At 51.2% G+C, this 22620-nt stretch overlaps 1 protein-coding gene across 1 annotated transcript; it reads right to left on the reverse strand.

Moving 5' to 3' along the window:
• Positions 1–1797: 1797 nt before the first annotated feature.
• LOC123579026 (WT1 interacting protein) lies at positions 1798–21521 on the reverse strand. Its single transcript, XM_045442500.1, has 8 exons — positions 20727–21521; positions 15688–15789; positions 6233–6300; positions 6021–6083; positions 5726–5856; positions 4862–4913; positions 4127–4195; positions 1798–2906 (listed from the first exon to the last, which is right to left on the reverse strand). The coding sequence occupies exons 1-8, from the start codon at positions 21409–21411 to the stop codon at positions 2766–2768; spliced, it is 1311 nt and encodes a 436-aa protein (XP_045298456.1). The 5' UTR covers positions 21412–21521; the 3' UTR covers positions 1798–2765.
• Positions 21522–22620: the final 1099 nt, after the last annotated feature.

Here is a 22620-nt window from a genome sequence, read left to right on the forward strand (position 1 = left end):
GATACATAAAAGTACAGCTGTGATCAAAGGCATAGTTAGTGTCACTAGGTGCCAATATCAGGGGAGATATCCTAGCGGCAGGTGGGTTTGGCCCCCAGGGTTGGAGGGTCATGGGCAATCTACCGGGCTCAAAGTCTGGCTCTCACACTGCTTCTTCAGTCTCAACAACCATCAGATCAGCGTAACTCCTGAAAATGGACTGGAAGATGCTGCTTTTGGAAAATGAGCTGGCAGAGCAGGGCCCCCAAATTCTATGTGTTCAGGGAAGTGTAATAACTGGAAGCCTGATGTATTCCTGTGGCTGAGATCTGAAGGATTTAACAAGGAAGTAAAGCACTGAGCAGGGAGTGGATCCAGGCAAAGGAAGTGCATGTGCAAAGGCCCTGTGGTAAGAGGGATAGTGGCGGTCACCAGTCCTGAAGAGGCAATACAGAGCCCTGAAGCCCAAAGAAAAAGGGTAAAGTGTGGCCAGAGATGAGGCCACTGCCCCCCAGGGTCATGAGACAAAGTACGACACATGAACTCGAAGTGAGGTTCCACACTGTGATGACTCAATCCAGCTGAAGAAGGGAAGTATGGTAACCAGGCTGGAGCAGGTGTGGAAGGCAATGGTGACCTCCCTGGCTGGAAGCTCAGGAGCCACCTCCACAGCACAAAGGAAGAGAAAAGATAAGAGCTGAGTTTGCAAAAAGGAGAAACCAACGGCAAAGCAGCTTTGACATCAGAAGCAATAAAGAGGGCAATGAGAAGAAAGCTTTGTAAAACTGGCTAGAAAGCAAAGAAGCCCAGCTCAAGAGGAAGAGAAAGCCAGAAACAGCCTCTCATTCCTGAAATGCCATCTCTCTTGTCCCGTTGGGATCACCTCCTCCAAGAAGCCACCCTTATCCTGTTGAAGTCCCCTTCTCAGAAAACACATACTTCCCCCATCTCAGACAACTTCTGCATTTAAATAAACACTTAGTTAACAAACACTAAACTTCCCATGTACTTGCTTCCTCAGCCCACCAGGGGGCCTCCCAGCTCCAGGCCTCAGCCCAGCTGGTCCCTAATGGCAGCCACTTCCTCTCCTATGAATCCCAAGAGGCAATCCGGGCAACCTTCTGGTTCCTACACAGTTTCCCCTGCTGATGATCCTACAAGCAAAAAGACCCACATCTAAGAGGAGGGAAGGCAGGGCAAGAACAGTTGCCAAGAGGAAGTGGTTCAGGCACAAATGGACTTAAATCGGAATATTCCATTGATAGGGCGCCTGGGTGGCTCGGCTGGATAAGAGTCAGACTCTTGATTTCAGCTCATGTCATGATCTCACCGTTCGTGGGATCAAAGCCCCGCATCAGGCTGTGTGGGAACAGGCCAGAGCCTGCATGGGATTCTCACTCTCCCTCTCTCTTCCTCTCCCCCACTCACACTCTCTCTCTCAAAATAAATAAACATTAAAAAATATTCCATTGATGGCTTATCATGATTAGGGATCTCTTGCCGCAGAAACCACCCACAGTTGCAAATCCAACATAAGCCATCACTGAGAAGTCCTAGCTTCCCAATGCTAGCGTGTCAGAAAGAAAATTAATCTACATTCCCCCAAACCACATTAGGTCACTGTTCTTCAAACGCTGACACAACAAAACCCCACATTATTCCAAAGTCTGAAAAGCAAACACATATTTTGAAATTTTAGAGGGATTTACACAAAAATAGTGAAAACTACAACATTTTTCCCACCTGGAAACTAGCTAAATGATCTCCAAATTGGACATCTGTTTTTTGTAGTTTTTCTAAGAAATAACAACCGTGGGCCAAGTTTTTAGAAGAAAACTATATTCTTTTAAAGAAAATGAAAATATTCTCAAAGGAAAAACTTAATTTAAGTCAAATCATACGCTTTTGTCGTGGAGCCCGATACAGAGTGCTTTCCTGCAACAGGTGTTCTCCCTGCCACGGGGACAGGGCGCCCTCTCGTGGTCTCTCTCGACCGAGCCCTGTGGCTGGAAATTTTGCGTGAGAAGGTTCTTTTCCCAAGGCTGAAGGATGGCGAGGGGAGGGGGGCCGAGGGGGAAGCGGACCCCAAGCCAAGAGGGAGGGATGGGGAGACCCGGGCGGGATTGTGGCTGAAAACACCCTTCAGAATCCCGGTGGCCAAAGGCAGGGCTCCTTCGAGGGCCCCACTCCACAAAGGTGTCATTCGTCTCCCCCCTCCTGTGACCCCGCCCAAAAAGGACACCCTTCCCACCCACCAAAGGCGTTTATGAGACACACAAACACGCGTGCCCTCCGTCAACCGCCACCTGCCAGACCACCCCTGCCCCGAGGAGCGATCTCAGGCGGGGCCCCTTTTGAACAAGGAAACACTCCCGCCCCCAGGCCAGTGCGAGGAGGAGGAGAAAGGCGGCCCGCGCCCCTGCTCGCGAAGGCAGCGTCCTCAGCTGGTGCCCCACGGCGGTCTGGGAGCCCGCCCGGGGCCGCGGGGCGCAGCAGCCCCGGGAACGCAAGACCGGCGTCGGGGGGCGAGGGGGTAGGGGCTGGAAGGAAGGGAGCGGCCGGAGGAGGCACAGACGGTGAATAAATAGAAGCAGCTACGCCGCGGGGCCGGCCCCTCGGACAGCAGCTTGGTGGCACGTGGGTGGGGGTGGGGCGGAAGCGCGGCAGCGGCGCCCCCCGTGGGACACAGAGCTCCGACGCCGACCGGGTCACCCGTCCCGCCCGGGGGCGCTCTCCGTCGCACACACGCACGCACGCGGGGCCGCAGCGTGGGCTCCTTTCCCGGCTCAGAGCTCCGTGACGTGCACCGCAGGTGAGGGGAGGGGCCCAGGCCTGAGGCGCCGCAGGTGGCAGCGGCGGCACAGCAGGTGGCCGTCCAGGGGGTAGCAGCGGCGTCCATCCTCCCCACTCAGCTGCAGCCCGCAGTCCTAGGGAAGAACACAGCCCCAACCCCAGAGTGAGCGGGGGGGGGGGGGGGGGGGGGGGGGGAAGGCGTCTGAGAGTAATGGGGCAGGGCGGATCTGTGGGGCCCTGTGCAACTTGCAAAGGGCTTTGACTTTGATTGGGGGCGGGGGACAGACAGCAGACAAGGCAGGCCAGTGATCTCTGAGAGAAGAGAAACTAGAGGTAAGCCGTACAACTGCCCAAGTTACTACCTGAAGGGATTGTCCAGGCTGCCCAAAGAGGGCCCAGGGGTCTTCTTGAATTGAGAATTTGGGGAGGCCAAGGCAATTAGAAAGCTCAGAGTGGAGTATGAGGAAGGAGAGAGCTACACGTGCCAATGACTCCCAAATTCCTACACCTGCAGCCAGAGTCTTTGAACTCCAGCATGTCTAGCTCTCGGGGGATCCTAACAGACACCTTCCAACCCCCAAACTGCCACGTTTAGTCATTGGCTGAATCCAGTCCCTTTTACTGCCTGACCTTCATGCAACTCAGTTTACCACCCCGAACCCAGGACCACAACCTCGCCTCCAACAACCTCCTCAGGGAACCCCAGCCACCCTCCCTCTTCCTCCATGCATTCGCTGATGGCAAAGAGCACCCTTTCTAAAATCCTCATGCCATCATGTCATCCTTTTGGATCATTCTCCAGTGCCCTCAGAATAAGCCCATACTCTTCAGCTCATATATAGCCTTATGTCCCCAGCTCCTGCCAACTTCTCCAGTGACACAAAACAACACATTCACCCTCACACCTAAGCACATTCTGCTTCCACTGCCTGGAAGTGCCTTTCTTACTGTCTTTCTTACTGACTGTCCTTGGCTAACTCAGTCATTTTTCAAATCTTAGCTTGGGTGTCAGCTCCTCCAGAAAGCCTCCCCTGATTCTCCAAGGCCTCCTATGTGCTCTGACAAGCCCTATAGGCTCCAGCCCTGCCTGAGTACTCATCGCTGCCATAAGAGTAGGGACTCTTTATTTTATTCTCTGTACATCCCCAGCAGCCCACATGCTGTAAATCCTCAGTAAATATTTGACTGAATGAGAAACGGGCTGAGAACATATCTTGGGGAGGGCTCTCTAGGGAGGACAGGGAGAATGGGGACATAAACAAGGAGGTGGGTCCACAGAAGACCTAGAGAAAAGGAGATCCATGTGGAGGGGGACCGCACTAGCCACCAGCCGTCCAGGAGGGCCCGGGCTCACCTCACAGTGGTAACACTCCACATGGTAGTCTCTGTCCATGGACACCACACGGATGGTTGTCTCACAGCCCTGGAGGAAGAGATGGGGTTTTGCACACAATTGTGTGTAGTGCACACACCTACACAACACGGTCTTGTCATGGCAGGTGTGCATTCACGCCCACGTGAGCACTGGCTTCAGTGCTTCCGCGGCCAGAATGGCATCAGCAGGTGCACAGGAATGGACACCCTCCTGCAGCTGCACACAACCGCACACACACACGTCTATGAGAGCCGTCACACAGGTGTCAAATGTGTGTATACGTGTTCTCTTCAGTTCTTTGCAGTCAGGAACGACCAGAGCCAGTCCGGTCTCCCCAGGCATGGCAGCTTGGGGCAGAACCGACATGTGTGGGAGACCCCATGCCAAGAGAGGTGCACCACCCGATGGTGTCTCCTGCATAGACTGCATCCTCCTCTTGTGTGCTCCTCCCACCACCTCAGCCTGCAGAGCTAACAGACCCAGGGGGCGATCCTTACATCCGTGGGCAAAGGAGCTGAGGGCCACCGTTTCTCTCTAACTCATGCAGGGACACGTGCACCCTGCGTGCATGGGCACAATGCAACCCTCGGCCCTGAGGGATATGGGGCGGGAGCATCCGCATCCCTCCCACAGGGGCCCAAGACCTGGGGCCAACCTGGGGCAGAGGCCAGGCTGGGCCAGACACCTGATCATCTCCAGGTGAGTGGTTCCTACCTGTGCAGGGAGGATAGGACGGGCACAGGAGGCACATTTCGGTGCAAAAACCCTGGAGGAATAAAGAAAACCAGAAGTGACCAGCTGCCAGAGGCCAAGGGCCCAAAGGCAGACCCACCCACAGTAGCCCCATGACACGGCCCAAGCGTCAGAACCCCTTTCCTTGTGTGGACACACTGGTGTGGGAGCAGCCTCTGCGGTGCCTTCTTGGCCTTTTAACTGGTTCCCAATTCACTTCCACCCCATCACCTCCTCCAGGACGGCTTCCGTTTCTCCCTACCCTCTCCCTCACACTTCCTGTGAGTTCGCTGCCCCCTAACATCCAGGTTTGGGCCACCCCTAGCTGAGCCCCCTGCAAAGCCTGGCTCCACACGGAGTACCAGGGATCCATGCGGGGCACCAACCCCATGCAAGGCTGTAGCACAAGACCAGAATTCTGAGGGCTGGGCCTAGAGCCACAGCTGGGGAGAATGGACTGGCCTCTCACATGGATACCAGACAGGCAGGGAAGGGACTCTGCAGAGACTCCCAAGCCACCACCCCAGGCAGAAGAGGCCAAACCTGGCCCTGGGAGCAAAGGGATAGATGCTGGGTGGGGCAGCCAGGAGAGCCCCCACCACTAGGAGGAGGGGCGCATGCAGGTAAAGGCGGGGAGGGGAGAGAGATGGCTGGTGGCTGAATCACCCAAGAGAGGGTTCAAGGCAGAGAGCCATGCTTTGCCCCAGCCGCTGAGCACACAAGGGGAGGCTGGAAGTAAAAAGGCCAAGAATGGAGAACACAGACAGGCAGGCTGGAAAAATGCTTCCTGGGGAGGCAGGAGAAACAGCGGGAGTCACACCCGCCCCCACAGTGCTGGCCACTCACGTGTGATAGTCTCTGACGCAGTAGATGTTATTCTCCACGTCCACAGTGAAGGGCACCCCGTCCAGGCACTCGTTACACACTGAGCACCGGAAGCAGCCTGGGTGGTAGGACTTCCCGAGGGCCTGCAGGATCTGGGGGTGGGAGGCACTGAAGGGTCAGTGCAGACGGAAGGCTCAGCACAGCCCCCAGAAGAGGCTCTGGCTCTGAGCCCTCGGCAGGTCTGCAACAGGTGAAAGGGTGGGTCCTAAGACCACCCATGTCAGAGGGGTTCCAGGAGGCTGGGGGAGGTTCTCACCATCTCCATGATGAGGTGTCCACACACACTACACTTGTCGGCTGTTTGCTGGAACCCAGAGTACTGAGAGGAGACAAAGGATCCAGGATGTCGCGTGACAGAGGGGCACTCCCTGCCCAGCCAGCACCTGCCTCCTGGGCCCAGGTCTCCATGTGCAGCAGGAGGGTCCCCTCCCCTCCCCTGGCACCCGCCAGGGCCCAGCTCTGACTCACCAGGAAGTCCTCCTGGCAGTACACTTTCTCACCCACGTTGTAGAACGCCTTCCCTCGAAGTCGTCTCCCTGCAAGGATGAGTATCGAGAAGGGGGTCCTTGGGCTGCTGGAACCCGGGGATGGGGCCCCTGCTTCCATGTCTCAGGACTCTCCTCCAACAGACGAGAAGCAGATTATGGGCAAATTTTAACATTTCCCTTTCATATTAGGCTACTACTGTTACAATGATAAATCTTTTTAAAAGATTAAACAGCGGTGCCTGGGTCGCTCAGTCAGTTAAGTGTCTGACTTCGACTCAGGTCATGATCTCACGGTTTGTGAATTCAAGCCCCACATCAGGTTCTGTACTAATAGCTCAGACCATGGGGCCTGCTTCAGATTCTGTGGCTCCCTCTCTCTGTCCCTCCCCTGCTCATGCTCTGTCTCTCTCTCTCAAGAATAAACATTAAAAAAAATTCTTTTTTAAAAGATTAAACACACTGGCAGGTTGTGTTAAGAGGTTGTCATTTTAGGGGCGCCTGGGTGGCTTGGTCGGTTAAGCGTCCAACTTCGGCTCAGGTCATGATCTCACGGTCCGTGAGTTCGAGCCCCGCGTCGGGCTTTGTGCTGACCGCTCAGAGCCTGGAGCCTGTTTCAGATTCTGTGGCTCCCTCTCTCTGCCCCTCCCCTGCTCACGCTCTGTCTCTCTCTCTCAAGAATAAATAAACATTAAAAAAAAAATTATTTTTTAAAAGATTAAACACACTGACAGGTTGTGTTAAGAGGTTGTCATTTTAAAATACATTCACATCAGGGGTGCCTGGGTGGCTTATTTGGTTAAGTATCCGACTTCAGCTCAGGTCATGATCTCATGGTCCGTGAGTTCAAGCCCTGCATCGGGCTCTGTGCTGACAGCTCAGAGCCTGGAGCCTGCTTCAGATTCTGTGTCTCCCTCTCTCTGCCCTTCCCCTATTCATGCTCTGTCTCTCTGTCTCTCAAAAGTAAATAAACATTACAAAAATGAAATGAAATGAAATGAAATGAAGTAAAATAAAATAAATAAAATAAAATAAATAAAATAAAATAAAATAAAATAAAATAAAATAAAATAAAATAAAATAAAATACGTTTGCTTCAGGGGGACTCAGAGCAGACATTCCAGAATGAACTGTCATCATCCATGAACATAAGAAGTACAACTCTCACCAGGTAACAAAGCCCCGGTGAAAGAGGTGTCCTTGTCAAAACAAGAGCCTCAGCAGACCCGGCACAGCTATTAGAGGCATCCCGTCAGGAGAAAGCCCACAGTGCCTAACCAGGAACAGGAGGGAGCATCCTCCCCGTGATAAAGGGCCCCCGTGAGAAACCCTCAGCTGACATCAGACATAATGGTGAAATAGTGGATGCTTTTCCCCTTAGGGTTCCGCATTGGACTAGAAGCCCTAGGTCGTACAATGAGATGGGTGAAAAAAAATAAAAGCTTGGAGAGGAAAAAGGAGAACTATCCTTAATCAGGATGTGTAGAAGATCAGAAGCAATCTACCAAGACAAACAAACAAACAAGCAAACCCTACTAGAAGTAATAAATGAGTTTAGAAAGGTTGTAGGACAGGTGGTCAGAATATGAAAATCAAATATATTTTTATATTCTGGTAACAAATGATTGGAAAATGAACGTACAGTTTTTAAAACAGCATTTATAATAGCATCCAAAAAAAAAAAAAACCCTGTAAAATACTAAGAGGTAAACTTAACAAGAGATGAGTCTGCCCCTCGCTCTGCCAAACCAAACTTTGCTGAGAGAAATTTCAGAAGACCTACATGAATAGAGTGATAAACCATTGCTGGAAGATAGCTCTCCATTGGGTCTCTCACATTTCTGCACATCTTACAGAGGAATGGCAGCTTTCATTGTGAATTACCATCCCAAGGACATTTGTGGACCAAACCACTTCCAAACCAGACATTGTGGGGCGTCTGGGTGGCTCAGTTGGGTAAGCATCCAACTTCGGCTCAGGTCATTATCTCATGGTTTGTGGGTTCAAGCCCCATATTGGGCTCTCTGCTGTCAATGCAGAGCCCACTTCAGATCCTCTGTCTCCCTCTCTCTCTGACCCTCTCTCTCTCTCTCTCCCTCAAAAATAAACATTAAAAAAAAAAAACAAACACATAGCTATCTCCCTCTGAAGTAGAAAGCAGGCTTGTTTGGTGTCCAATATAATACAGATGCTGTGTTCCTCGGAAACAAGGGTCAGAGAGCTTTGCTGGCAGCCCATTATAAAACATCAGGGTTCCCTAAACTCAGGGTTCTCTAGCCATGACACAGACCCAGACCCACTGCATGTGCGGCATCCACCTGGGTCACTCTGTGTCACCCCCATGGGACTCGTGCAGAATGATTCAAACGTGAAGCTCATTCTGCCTGCCATGCTCTGAGCCCCTGCCCCCAGGAGGCTCATGTCTTCAGTCAGCATTGGTGACACAGTGGCAGATAAACTTACCAGCTTGCAAGTAGGGAAAAAAAACCTCAGTCCTTGACAATCAACTTCAAACTTCAAATATTCTGATATCAGTTCTCCTCAAATTGATCTATATATTCAATGTCACACAATTAAAATCCCAGCATTCTTATTTCTTTTGTGGAAACTGACATTCCAATTCTATTTTGGTTTTCTTCTTTCAAACCCTTGTGCTGAGGGCTGACTTCCAGTTCTAAAATTCATATAAAAATACAAAGAACCTAGAATAGCCAAATAATCTTGCAAAAGATCAACAATACTGGAAGACTTACCCTACCTATCTTAAAACTTAAAGTAATCAAGACAGTGTAATATGGGAATAAGGAAAAACAAAAAGATCAGTAAAACAGAAGAGACTGCAAAAATAGACCCATAGATATTTCAATAAACAAACAAGTGGGAAAGCAAAGTCTTTTCAGCACAAGGTGCTGGAACAACTGGAGGAAAAAAATCAAATACGGAAAAAAAATGAAACTCCATTCCTTGCCTCATACCATACACAAAAATATAATACAAAGTGGGTTATCTACCTCAACATAGAAATGAGAAACTTAAGGGGCACCTGGCTGGCTCAGTTAGAAGAGCATGTAACTCTTGACCTCAGGTTGTGATTTTGAGCTCCACACTGGATGTAGAGATTACTTAAAAGTAAAATATCTAAAAGATTAAAAAAAAAAAAAAAAGAGAGAGAGCGAGACTTAAAGCTTCTAGAAGAAAACATAGGAGACTATCTTCATGACTTAAAAGAGGACCAAAAATTTTTAGGTTACAAAAACAAGAACCATAAAACAAAAAAAAATTACATATTAAATTTCATCAAAATTTAAAATTTATCAGGCACTAGGGCGCCTGGCTGGCTCACCCAGAAGAGCATGAAATTCTTAATCTCAGAGTCATGAGTTCAAGCCCCACATTAGATGTAGAGATTACTAAAAGAAATAAATAATAAACTTAATTAAAAATATTATTCATACCGGGGCGCATGGGTGGCTCAGTCGGTTAGGCGTCCGACTTGGGCTCAGGTCATGGGTTCATGGGTTCGAGCTCCACGACGGGCTCTGTGGTGATAGCTCAGAGCCTAGAGCCTGCTTCTGATTCTGTGTCTCCCTCTCTCTCTGCCCCTCCCCTGCTCACACTCTCTCTGTCTCTCTGTCTCTCGAAAATAAATAAATGTAAAAAAAAAATTTTTTTTTAAATATTATTCATACTATAAGAAAGTATTCACAAAACATGCATCCTGAAAAGAACTTGTACTCAGAATATACATATCCTCACAACTAAATAATTTAAGACAAGTAACTCTCAATTCAAAAGCTGAACAAAAGACCTGAACAGACTTCATAAAAGAAGATATAAATGGTCAAGAAGCAGACAAAAAGATGCTTAACCTTATTAGTCATCAGGGAAATGCAAATTAAAATCACGAGATACCACTTCACACCCATTAGAATGGTTAAAATTAAAAAGACTAAAATATCAATTGTTGGCAAACACGTAGCAGAACCCAACTCTCTAACATTTCTAGTGGGAGGATAAAATAGCACAACCCCTTTGGAAAACAGTTTGGCAGTCTCTTATGAAGTTAAACATACACTTAGCCTATGACCCAGAAATTCCACTCCTTGGAATTTACCCGAGAGAGAGAGAGAGAGAGAAATGAAAACATTTGTCCACAAATGACCCGTACAAGAACGTTCACAGCACAATCTATTATCTGTCAATAGTTGCACAGATCAACAAACTGTGGCATATTCATACAATAAAATCTTACTCAGCGATAAAAAGGAGTGTGCTACTAATATACAGCTTAAAAAAAAAGAGACATGCTTAATGACAACAACAACAAATCAGTCACAAAATAGTATACATTTGACTTCATGTATATGAAGTTCTAGAACAGACAAAACTAATCTATGGTGGTAGAAATCAGAACACTGGGGGGTGCCTGGGTGGCTCAGTGGGTTAAGCGTCCAACTTCATCTCAGGTCATAGTCTTGTGGCCCATGAGTTCAAGCCCTGCATCAGGCTCTGTGCTGACAGTTCACAGTCTGGAGCCTGCTTTGGATTCTGTGTCTCCCTCTCTCTCTGCCCCTCTCCCGCTTGCACTCTGACTCTCTCAAAAATAAACATTAAAAAAAATTTTTTTTAAATAAATAAATAGAATATTCCCTGGGGAAATGCACCTTCAACACAGACATCAACAAATTCCCACAGACTGACTTTAAAAATGATACGGTTTTTATATCAAAAATTATAAAACCATGTGAAGAAACAAGGTATCATGACCAAGAGTGAGGAGAAATAATAAACAATTGAAGCGGGACTTCAAAGACATCAGATATGGGGACAATTAGACACAATACAGAATACAAACATGTGATACACTTACAAAATAGAAACAGATGTCCAAAACATGAGATTACAAAGACTTCTTGGACATTAAAAGCAATAGCTGAAAACAAATTTAAAAAGGTAAACTGGACTTTACTGTGACTTTCTTTTCATCAGAAGACATCATTAACAAAGTAATGAAGCAAGAATAGGTTAGGAAAAGAATTTATAACACATATATCCAACACACAACATGTATCCAAGGTGCACAGAGAACTCGCACAAAGCAATTTAAAAAAAGTCAAACCACCCGACCTACAAATGGGCAAAAGACTTCAACAGGCATTTTTACAAACAAAGGCATTCAAATGGCCAACAGAGGGGCGCCTGCGTGGCTCAGTCAGTTAAGCGTCCGACTTCAGCTCAGGTCACGATCTCGCGGTCCGTGAGTTCGAGCCCCGCGTCAGGCTCTGGGCTGATGGCTCAGAGCCCGGAGCCTGCTTCCAATTCTGTGTCTCCCTCTCTCTCTGCCCCTCCCCCATTCATGCTCTTTCTCTCTCTGTCTCAAAAATAAATAAACTTAAAAAAAAAAAGCCAACAGAGACATAAAAAGGTGTATGAGTTTTCACTTCTCATCCAAGAAATTCAAATTAAAACCTCATTAATAGGGTGGCTCAGTCGGTTAAGCCTTGAATAAACCTTCCCACTCTTTCAGTGGGAAGTCAGTTAAGCCTTCCCAGTCTTGATTTCAGCTCAGGTCACAATCTCACCCATCGTGGGACTGAACCCTGGCTCGGGCTCTGTGCTGGCAGCACGAACCTGCTTGGGATTCTCTCTCTGCCCCTCCCCTGCTGCGGCACACGTGTTTTCTCTTTCTCTCAAAAGAAATAAACTTAAAAAAATAAAATAAAAAATAAATAAAATCTCATTAATATACCATGCCACCCCCACTAGAATGAAGACAGACAATGCTGGTAGGAAGGAGGAAAAACTGAAATTCTAACACATTGCCAACAGGATAATAAATTGCTTCTACTATGGGAAACTACTTAGCAGCATATATTGAAGCCACACAGATGCTACTCTAGGACCCAGAAATTCCACTGTTAGAAAAATAAATACAAATGTCCATCAATGGGCACAGACGCAATACTCATAAAAGGTTTATTTATAATCCCCAAATTATGGAAACAGCTCAAAAGTCATGTGCTGATGACTGGGAAGGGGCATCAGGGACTCTTACGGGGTGATGGAAATATTCTACCCTTTGATCCGGAGGGTGATTACATGGGCACGTAGACGTGTACAAATGTATCAAGCTGGAGTATACTCAAGATTAGTGTGTTTTACACTCTTCGTGTATTTTCAATCTTGATAAAAATGATCAAAAATGTTGAGGCAGATTTGAGAAAAGAAACAAAAAGAACTTCTAGAAATAAAAAAAAAAATTCAATCACTGAAATAAAAAACTCAATGAAAGAGTTCAATAGGAGATTAAACACAGTTGAAGAGAAAAATGAATGGTCTGGATTTTAGCTTTCAGGAGACAGATCTGAGGAAATTAAACAGAATGAGAGACAGAGAAGTGCATAATATGAGGGAGAGGTTAAGAGTCACAACAGAATGAGAAAACTTAATATTTCTAATTTGAATTCTAGAAGTAAATAATAGAGAGAATGGGAGAGAAGCAATTGAATCAAAGCTGATTTTATTGAATCAAAGCTGATTTTATTGAAAATAAAACAGCTGAGATTTTCCCCAAGTTGGAAGTCAAAATGAACCCCAAGCAGGACAAATAAAAGAAAACCAAGAGCCACACACATCAGAGTCAAACTACAGAAGAATACTTTAAATTATTTGTCCTTTTTTCTAATTGATATGTGAAAGTATTTTAAATATTCTGGAAAATAATCCTTAGAACTTATGCATGTGTCAGTATATGGGGTTTTTTTTTAATGTTTATTTATTTTTGAGACAGAGAGCGACAGAGCATGAACAGGGAAGGGTCAGAGAGAGAGGGAGGGAGACACAGAATCTGAAGCAGGCTCCAGGCTCTGAGCTGTCAGCACAGAACCCAACGTGGGGCTTGAACTCACACACCATGAGATCATGACCCTGGCTGAAGTCGGACACTTAACCGACTAAGCCACCCAGGTGCCCCAGTATGTGGTTTGTTTTATCAAATGCTTCATGGGGTCTTTTAATGAACCAGGGGTGGGTTTTTTTTTTTTTTTTTTTTTTTTATGTTTGTTTTTTAGAGAGAGAGTGCACGAGCAGGGGAGAGGCAGAGAGAATCCCAAGCAGGCTCCCCACTGTCAGCATGGAGCTTAATGTGGGGCTTGAACTCACAAACCGTGAGATCATGACCTGAGCTGAAATCAAGAGTCAGATGCTTAACCGACTGAGCCACCCAGGCACCTTAAAAATAAAATCTTTTTTTTAATGTTTATTTATTTTTGAAAGAGACAGACAGAGAAGGACAGAGCATGAGCGGCGGAGGGGCAGAGAGAGAGGGAGACACAGAATCCAAAGCAGGGTCCAGGCTCTGAGCTGTCAGCACAGAGCCTGACGCAGGGCTCAAACTCACAAACTACTAGATCGTGACCTGAACCCCAGTCACACACTTAATCGACTGAGCACCCAGGTGCCCTGTAAAAATAAAATCTTTAAAACAAAATGCTGAGTGAAAATTGCTTCAAATTTGGAAATCTATTCACAAACTCTGAAGTAAGTGTGAGGGTAGAATCAAGACATTTTGGACACAGCAGAATTCAGAACACTGACCTCCCAAATGCCCTTTCTTAGACAACGACAGCAAAATCTTGTGGACATTGTTCCACAGCTTTGATTCTTCTCTTCTCCTCCAAGATGCGTTCAGTATTCAGCCTTACCTCAGACAGCCTGCTGCATTCAAAGGAAACCTGAATCCATTCCCATTATCCACAGGCGGGCTTGATTAGTATAAACATAACTCCTCTTCCCTTATTATGGCATTGGTTCAGAGACTCAGGCAAGTCAGTCAATCAACCATAGCATTCCCAACAACCAAATAAACTGGTTCAGGAATGGATGTGTGAGATGCTCTGGCCAATGACATACAAGGAGATATACGCCAGGTGCTTTCTGGAAAAGAAGTTTCCAAAAACTTAACCAGAAGAGATGCCCCCTCTTCCTCCAGACTAGTGGTGTGCCAATGGAAGTCTCAAGCTGCCTCAGACATTTCACCACCATAAGAGAAGGTGCCCTAAGGAAGACACCAAACCCAAGGGAAACCCAGCCAAGCTATTCATAGGGCCTGAGACACTAGATCAATCTCAGCCTGAAGCCAGCCCAATCTCTGGGCTCCCAGTTCACTGAGCCAAAAAATATTCTTAGAGGTTAAGCCTCCTCAGCAGTTTCTCTGTTATCTGCAGCTAAAAGCTGCCAGGAAATAGTGGATTCAATGCAGGGAGTACACATGGGAAGGCACAGAATGAGCACTCCACAAGGGTCCCAGAGGGCAATGAACTCAGAGTAAAGAGAGGTGAGAACCTCCCAATAGAAACTCTGCAGGATGCCTGATATAATGGAGCCTCTGGGGAGGCGGGAAGTGAAGCTATACAAAGTAAGCCAATACAAGGTGGAGGGAGGGGAGGTGGGGGCTAAAAAAAAAAAAAAGAAAAGAAAAAAATGCAGGAAAAGTAAAAGACTATAGGACAAAAAGGGGGTGTAATCACAGTATAATTCCTCGCTCTGCAGTGGATTTTTAAATAGTCAAGGAAACATAAACCTGGTTTACTGACTTAACCACAGTTTACGATTAAAGTACACTGAGAAAACAGGAGAGAAGAGAAAAAGGTGGTGGCAGAACCTGTTCCTCAGCTGTCACAGCAAAAGTGTCAGTCAGTCTAAAAGTGCTACATCAAGAAACAGCACGGTATGCTTGTTACAGATACGGAGGTGTCTTCTAGAAGAAATTGTCAAAAAATACCAAGTGGCTGCCTCTGGGGAATGGGACCAGGAGTAGAAAGAGGAGTGGTTTTTTACTCTCGCAAAAAGAGCTTGTCAGCACTGTCTGACTTAACACAGTGCATGTATTACACTTCCACAGGATAAAACATTGACGTGTTTAGTATAAATTAATGAAAGATACTTGCTTAGGGGCAAAGCCTCAAGGGACAGTAGTAGAATCAAGAGAGCAGATGTATTAGGTTGGTTAGATAATGGTTACTTTTTTCTTTTCGTAACTTTGTCTAGGTTAAATTGCAACATTTATAGCTTACGCTGTATGTAAACTTGGGAGAAAGACCAAATTGCAGGGAAAAGACCAGCCCCACACCCAGGCAGGCAGAAAGCACAGCACTAGCTCCATGCGCCCCACGCAGGCAGCCAGGAGACATCAGTGCCCTGCACAGGACGGAGGCCCCAAAGCTGGGTGAGGGGCCTCCTTTCCCCGTGGCCACCAAAGGCCACCTCCCTCCACAGGGCCCAGGACATCTTCCCAGGGGCGTGGACCTCCCAAACAGGCCAGGCCTAGGAGGAAAGGCACTACAGTTCAGCCTCCTCCACACTCCAGCCTGGGCCAGAGCTGGGCGGTCCATCAGCTTGGGACTTGGGTGCAAGAGGGCCGGGGAAAAGGATACCTACCACAGGAGTCGCAGGTGAAGCAATCTGTGTGATACAGGCTCCCCATCGCCTGGCATGCCTGCCTTGCCCCGTAGATGCCAAGCCCACACTTGATGCAAATACCTATGGGAGAGACGCAGGAGAGAGCCCAGGTTAGCACCATGACTGTCCTAATGCTGCCTAACCCTCAGCGAATAAACTTCCTGAGCCTTCATTTACCAATGGCTGACCTGGCGACAATAATGGTATCTGGGGGGTTGCGGATGTTGTTTCAGGATTCAGAGGTAAGCAGAGCACCGGGCACAGAGTCAGGGCTAACTGATGCCGTCCTTGCCATCAAAATATTAATGACACGTGGGGGCACCTGGGTGGCTCAGTCAGTTGAGGGTCCAACTCTTGATTCTGGCTCAGGCCATGATCTCACAGTCCCCGGGTTCAAGCCCCGCATCAGTCTCTACGCTCACAGTGCGGAGCCTGCTTGAGATTCTGTCTCCCTCTCTCTCTGCCCCTCCCCCCGCTTGCTCTCTATCTCTCTGAAAATAAATAAAAAGAAACTTAAAAAAATATTAATGACATGTTTATATTAGAAAGTCATTCTGGGTCCCTTCACTGGTGACCTGCTCTTGGACTGAGGGAAAATCCTTTCTGCGGTCTGTGAACCAGAAAGAATAAAGACCACACAGGCACACCCACCCCAGCCAAGCTTTCCTCATCTGTGTCCTAAGGTGAATTGATTCTCTTGTTTGATCGGCACAGCAGCCTTGCTGGCCTGCCACATGCCCCACAGTGTAGCTGCTGGAGACTCGGCAACACGCCGAGGAAGGCACGCTCAAGGAGCCTCTGTTCCAGCGGAGGGAGACAGACGACAACAGGTAAATGAATAATATCTCTGGTGGAAACAAGTGTGTGAGTTTTAAATTAGGGTGGTGAAGAAGGCCCCAGTGACCAGGTGATATCTGAGCAAAGGTCTAGAGGAAAGAAGGGAGGAAGTTGCCATGCAGGCATCTGGGATTACTGGTAGAATTGGGGATCACCCCTAGTAGCACAGGGTGGGGTGCCCGGCAGGCAGGGGAGGGGTAGTAAGGAAAAGGGTGACCAGCAACGCCAGGGGGAAGCCCGGCACTAGTCCCGGGGATTCCCTGGCCAGCCCTCCTGAAGACCCAGAACATGGGCGGCCAGCCCAGACATCAGAAGCCCCCCTCACAGTTACCCGGGATCTCCCACAGGGCATGAAGACAGGCTCCACTGGCCCTTGAGACCCTAAATCTTCTGGATGCTCCGGGACATGCTCCCTCACCCTCTCCCTCTCGCTTTCTACCATCTCTCTCTCTCTCTCTCTCTCTCTCTCTCTCCCCTTAACATTTAACCACGGTTGAGCCTCTTCCCCATCAGCACCACGTCAAGAAAGAAAATCAAATCAAGAAGGAAAGCTCAGTCCACATTCAGCCATCTCCTAACTGTACACACCTCCAGACCTCCCATCCCGAACCTGCTAGCCGTGGGACCAGCTCCTCCTATTTCATGACCTAGATTTCTGGCTCTTCTCCCTTCCCAGCTCTGTTGGGTACTCCCTGCTCAGTCCTGGGCCTCCCATGCCTGGGTTTGTTTCCCCAGGGGAGGGAGGGCCAGCTCAGACGCCCTCAAAACCAGGTAGGAAAGTAAAGGTGGCTGGTGGGGACCCAGAATGGAGAATGGAGAACAGCAATTATTCCATACTGAAATTAATTACTAACTCAAATGTTTTGAAGATGCAGAAGGCCAACATGCCTGCAAGTCTCCACACGTGGCTGTCCCATGGCTCCCTGGGCAGTCTGGCCTGCTGCAATGGCTCAGCCTGCGGAGGGCTCCTGGCGCTCTGCCCCAGTCCACACCTCTCTCCTGAGTCACTGAGCCAGCTCCCAGATGGCCTCAGACCACCGCAGTTCTAGAACAGAGCTCTGGATTTCCTGCAAAACTGCTCTTGCCTCAGCGTCCCTGCTCAGGAAACGGCACCTGTGCGTAGCTCGGTTTCAGGGAGCATCCAGGTCCACCCTCCTTGTCTCCTCCAACTGTGAATCTCAGCAACTCTGTTCCCTAATTTTGACTTCATTCCCTCCCCTCACTCCCACTGGCCTGATTCAAAGTCATCAAGTCTCATCCTAAAGTCCGTTTCAAGAGTGTCCTCAAGGCATCCCCGCCTGGCCCCCAATAATCCATCCCACAATCTGCAGCTAGACTTCCCTTTGGCAAGTAAAAATGACCTACCCCCTCACCCTTACTCTTGTCCATCAAGTCTGAAAACCTGACCTTACCTTCTTAAGTTACCACAATCCACAGTGAAGAGTAAAAGTCAGTTTTCCACGGGAAGCAGGACAGGAGGTGGGGCAAGAGGAGAGGCTATGACCTTGTATGACGATTAGCTTTTGGTTCCGTTTGCTTTTTTTTCTAAATACGTGCTTTCGTCTCTTTAATAAAAAGACACTGATGAAGGAGATGGAGTACCCACGAAATTCAGGGAGCACAGCGTTTCGAAGAGAGGGGACTCCACCTGTGGGATGGAACAGTGAGACCAGGCCACCGAGGCCTGGCAAGCACCTGCGCCGGGCCGCCACCAGGGTCTAGCAAGAGCTGGCTCAGTCCCGTGAGGGGAGACAGATGGCTGAGGGGAGATGGGAGGTGGGCAAGCAAAGGCGATGCCAACCAGACACTGGGATGGGAAGAGTTGGGCATGCCACTGAGACTTTGTGGCCAAGCAGGTGTGGCTTTGCTTTTTCCTTGCCATTTTTTTCTTTTTTTATGAAAGACCCTTTCATTAAACACATATTTATAACCAAAGAAAAAGGTCCAGTGGAAAGAGGAAAGCTGAAGATTGGAGGAGGTGGGGGTTGGAGGTAGGATGACCCTGATCCTCAGATCTAGACGTGGATCTGATAATAACAGGCAGCCTGCAACGGCTGACCTCAGTTTTCTCAGCAAGATAGAAAGCAAGCTCAGGGACCAGAGGGAACAGAAAGATTGTTGAGGGAATAAAAGAGGGAACTGACCAAGGCTTAGGGCGATGGGTGGCACCCAGAAGATCACAGAGGTTCAAGACCATCAACGCCTATTGGTATAGCAGCAAAAAAGAGGGGCAGCAGTCCTGGCTCAGAGTCAAAGTTCTGCAGGGCAGAGGTGATTCAAGGAATCAGAGGTCCTGAGACCAAGAGGCAGTCAGAACCAAAGCGAAACAAAAACAGGGTGTGACCTTGGGAGGAGGTGGCTCAAGAGAAGGCAGGGAGGCCACCAAAGTTCAAGAGGTTCTGGAAGTCTGAGGCTATTGGCTGGCTCCCAGCAGCGGAACTTGGTGAGGAGAGATGGGAAAGTTCTAAAGCCATCAATGAATGGAGAGAGGGACCCGGAGGTCAGCAAGTGCCAGGGCCAAGGAGAAGGGGTGGCCCAGAGAGGAAGACCCACTCTGAGGATGTGGTATAGCAGACATCACTTGAGCTCATGCTACCTGTAGACTTCCTTTTGCAAAACTGTGTATTATTCAAGTTGAATTGTATGAAGTCGCCACTTCTATGGCTCCGAAAGGTCAAATATCAGCACTAAGTTATCAGCAGTTCAAGCAAATAGTTGCCCATATTTTTAAAAATTAGGAAAAGGTTACCCAGATCTGGCTTCTCTTTGGAAAAAAGGTGTACCATTGCTCACCTCCCACTCCTGGGTGGATTCAATGGGCCCTTTCGAAAGGATGACCCACCAGCTTATGCGGTCTTGTGCGGTCAGCCCTTCACTCTCTCCCTGCCTGCTTGGGTCTGGCCACCTCAGCTTCGCACACAGATACGTGAGTAACCTCAGAGGCTCACAGACACCACCCCGACGTGGGCCCTGTGGTGCACGGGGACAGGAGACAGGCAGTCTCCCCCAGAGACAGCACTGGAGGCGTTCTCTTCAGAAGCCCACCCCAGCTTCGGCTCCTGGCACCTGCCGGGCTCGAGAGGCCAACAGCTTCCTAACTCACCTCCATGCTCCCAGGCCATCTGACAGCAGCCACAACACCTACCAAACCACAAATGCTCACCCCCATGCTCCCAGATGAGCTCAAAACTCTTCTGCGTGTCCCTCCTAAAGGCAGACCCACCCTGTGGTCCACATCCTCACATGCCTCGTTTGGCCCACATTCTTCCTTCTGCCTGGAATGCCCCCATCTAGCCTGTCACATACAGCCTCCTCCTCTCTCAAGATCCAGTTCAGGGCGGTCCTGAGCTGCTAGCTGGAATGAATGCATGAAAAGATACAAACCCCAGGACAGCCCAGTCCTGCCCAGCAAGATAACCACCCCCACCCTCACCCCCTCAGAGCCAGGTGCATCTGCCTTCCTGCTTATCAGTAATGGAGGGAGGGAAGCCCCGTCCCCAGGCCCCCTCTCAGAACCTCCAGCCTCGGTAAGAGGCCTCCGAATTATCCAAAGGACTAGGGATCAGGAGGCCAGAGGCAGACTGGGAAATGGAGGCCGTAAGAGACTGATGGGCTTTGAAATGCTGTGAAGCAGGATTCCCTTTGGAAACAGCCCGCATACACCACACAGCCCAGGGTGTGGTGTGGTGGGCCTCAGGGTGGGCGTCCCCTCCCTCACACACTCTGCCCCCTTGCCACTGCCATTACCAAAGCTGCAGGTCAGGCGGGTCCGGTGGTACCCGGCCCACCGTACCTCTCTGCTCCTGTCCACTGCCCACACACTCCTGGGGGGAACGGGGGCACCAGTCCCTACAGTGCTGGGGTTGCCCGGCTGATCACGAAGCACAGTGCAGGAGGAGCAGAGGCACGTGCCAAGGCTTAAGACGAAATGACCCGAAAATGGCTTATTGTGCCTATTGGCATGACTTTTTCTTAAAGGTAAGGCAGTGAGTGCATCAACTCACTTTGCCGGAACCCCTTCTTAGGCCAGAGACCTACAGTCGAAGTCGCGGCTGTAAATAAACCTCGGACCCTGCGGTTCGCACTCACACACCCTCTGCCCAGCCCCACGGTGACTCGCTTTTCTCACCCCGGCCCACCCCGCGCTCTCCCCCGGCTGAGCCACGGCCAAGCTCGCTCACCGAAGTAGTCCCGCGCCGTGCGCGCCTCCAGCGCCCGCTCCAGCTCGCGGGTTAGCGCCTCCAGCCGTCGCTCCGCCGCGCTCGGGCCGCCCTCCCGGCCCGCGGGCAGCTGCAGCGAAGGCAGGGGGAAGGGGGCCGGCCCCGCAGGCTCCGGGGAGCGAGCCGGCGCCGGGCCGGCGCCGGGCAGGAGCAGGTCGGCGTAGGCGCCGGCCGAGCCGCGGGAGCCGAGACTGGACACGCTGGAGCGGGCGCTGCCCACCGACGGCGGCCCGGGGCAGGGGCGCGGGTCCGAGCGGCCGGAGCGCGGGCTGCCGTGGCGCTGGTCGTAGCCCAGGCTGATGCCGCTGGAGCGGGCGCTGCCACTGCCGCCGCCGCCGCCGCCGCCGCCGCCGTCGGAGCCCGCCAGGCTGGCCCGCGGGCTGCCCGCAGGCTGCGCGCTGAGCTCGGGGGCCGCTGCGCGCCGCGGGCCTCGCTCCCCACGGCTCAGTCCGTCCGCCCCGGCCTCGGGGCCGCCGCCGCCGCCCTTCCCTCTGCGGCCCAGCGCCTGCGCCGCCTCGTCTCCCGGCGCGGGCCGCGAGCCCCGCCGACCCCGGCCTGGAGAGTCGCCGCCCGGCTCCAGCTCCCGCAGGGCCAGCCCGGCCAGGAGCAGGGCCGCCTCGTCCGCGGCCGCCCGGGAGCGCTGCATGGCCCGGCCCGCCGGCCCTGGCGCGTCACCTCCGCCTCCGCTTCCCGCCGCGGCTCCGGCCGCGCCGCCGCATCGTCCGCCCCAAGCCCGGAGCCCGCCCCGGGACCCCTGGGCGCGGGGCGGGGCGGGGCCGGCGCCGGGCCGGGGTCGTTCCGCCGGCCACGCGCGGTCCGGGGGCCGCGGCGCTCCGCTGAGTGGCGCGCGCGGCGGAGGAATGCGCGCTCGGAGGCGCCGGGCCGCGCCCCCTCCTCCCGGCCGCCGCGCGGGGGGCGGAGGGACTCCTTTGTGGGGGCAGGAATGCGAGGAAGGAGACGGCGCTGCGGCCTCTGGAATGTGGGGGGAGTGGCAGCGGCGGCGGCGGCGGCGCGGCGGTGGCCGCGCTTCGCCGAGAGCTCGGAGGGGCGCGGAGGCTGGGCCTGGACGCCGGGGCGTGCAGCTGGGAGCTGGCCTCGGCTGTGGCGCCGCGGTGCGCCCGGGGCCGTCGGGCCTCTGGAAAGGTCCCACATTCCCGCGGGCTGAGCTGGAGGCGGCTCCCCCAGTCCCGGCCGGAATAAGAAATACGAGCAGTTGACAAACGGTTCCCACATCCTCCCATCTCACTAACCAGCGCCGCCACACTTTCAGGCGCTGGGCCGGACTAGTTCAGCCCAGGGCCGAAGCGCTGCGCCTGCCCCAGGACCCAGGAGAACACTGCGTCGCGTGCAGATGCGCCCCCAGGACCTCGAGTGACCCCTCGACCCCCACCCAGCCGGTCCCGGAGCCAGCCAACCGGCTGCGCATCGGTTTCAGGAGCCGCCGACTACTTAGTGGGGAAGGGGCCGAGTGCTGGGAGCCAGGGTTGGCTGGGGACAGGTCGCAGGCCCCCAAGGCCAGGCCAGGCCGGAAGCAGGCCTCAGGCTAATCCAGTGGGCTAGTGAGCCCCAGATGTGGCCACCGCAGGCAGTCACGAAGAGCTGTGAGGACACTCCCTTTTTCCAGCACCTGCCTTCAGGGGCCCCGGGTGAGGCACCAAGGAGGCTCCTGGAGTCACCTGCGCTGCCACAGGTACTGGGACGGAGTGGGGCCTCAGGGACCACATTGGGAGGGAGGAGCAGTGAACGAGAGCTAACTAGTGCTTTGTCTCCCCAAAGCACAAGCTACCGAGTTCTTGTCCTTGTATATTTCAAACAGCTTGTAGAGAAGAAAAGCAAACCATCATCTGTCAAGACC

This window comes from Leopardus geoffroyi, chromosome E2, assembly GCF_018350155.1.
Source record: "Leopardus geoffroyi isolate Oge1 chromosome E2, O.geoffroyi_Oge1_pat1.0, whole genome shotgun sequence".
In the NCBI taxonomy this organism is placed as follows: Eukaryota; Metazoa; Chordata; class Mammalia; order Carnivora; family Felidae; genus Leopardus; species Leopardus geoffroyi.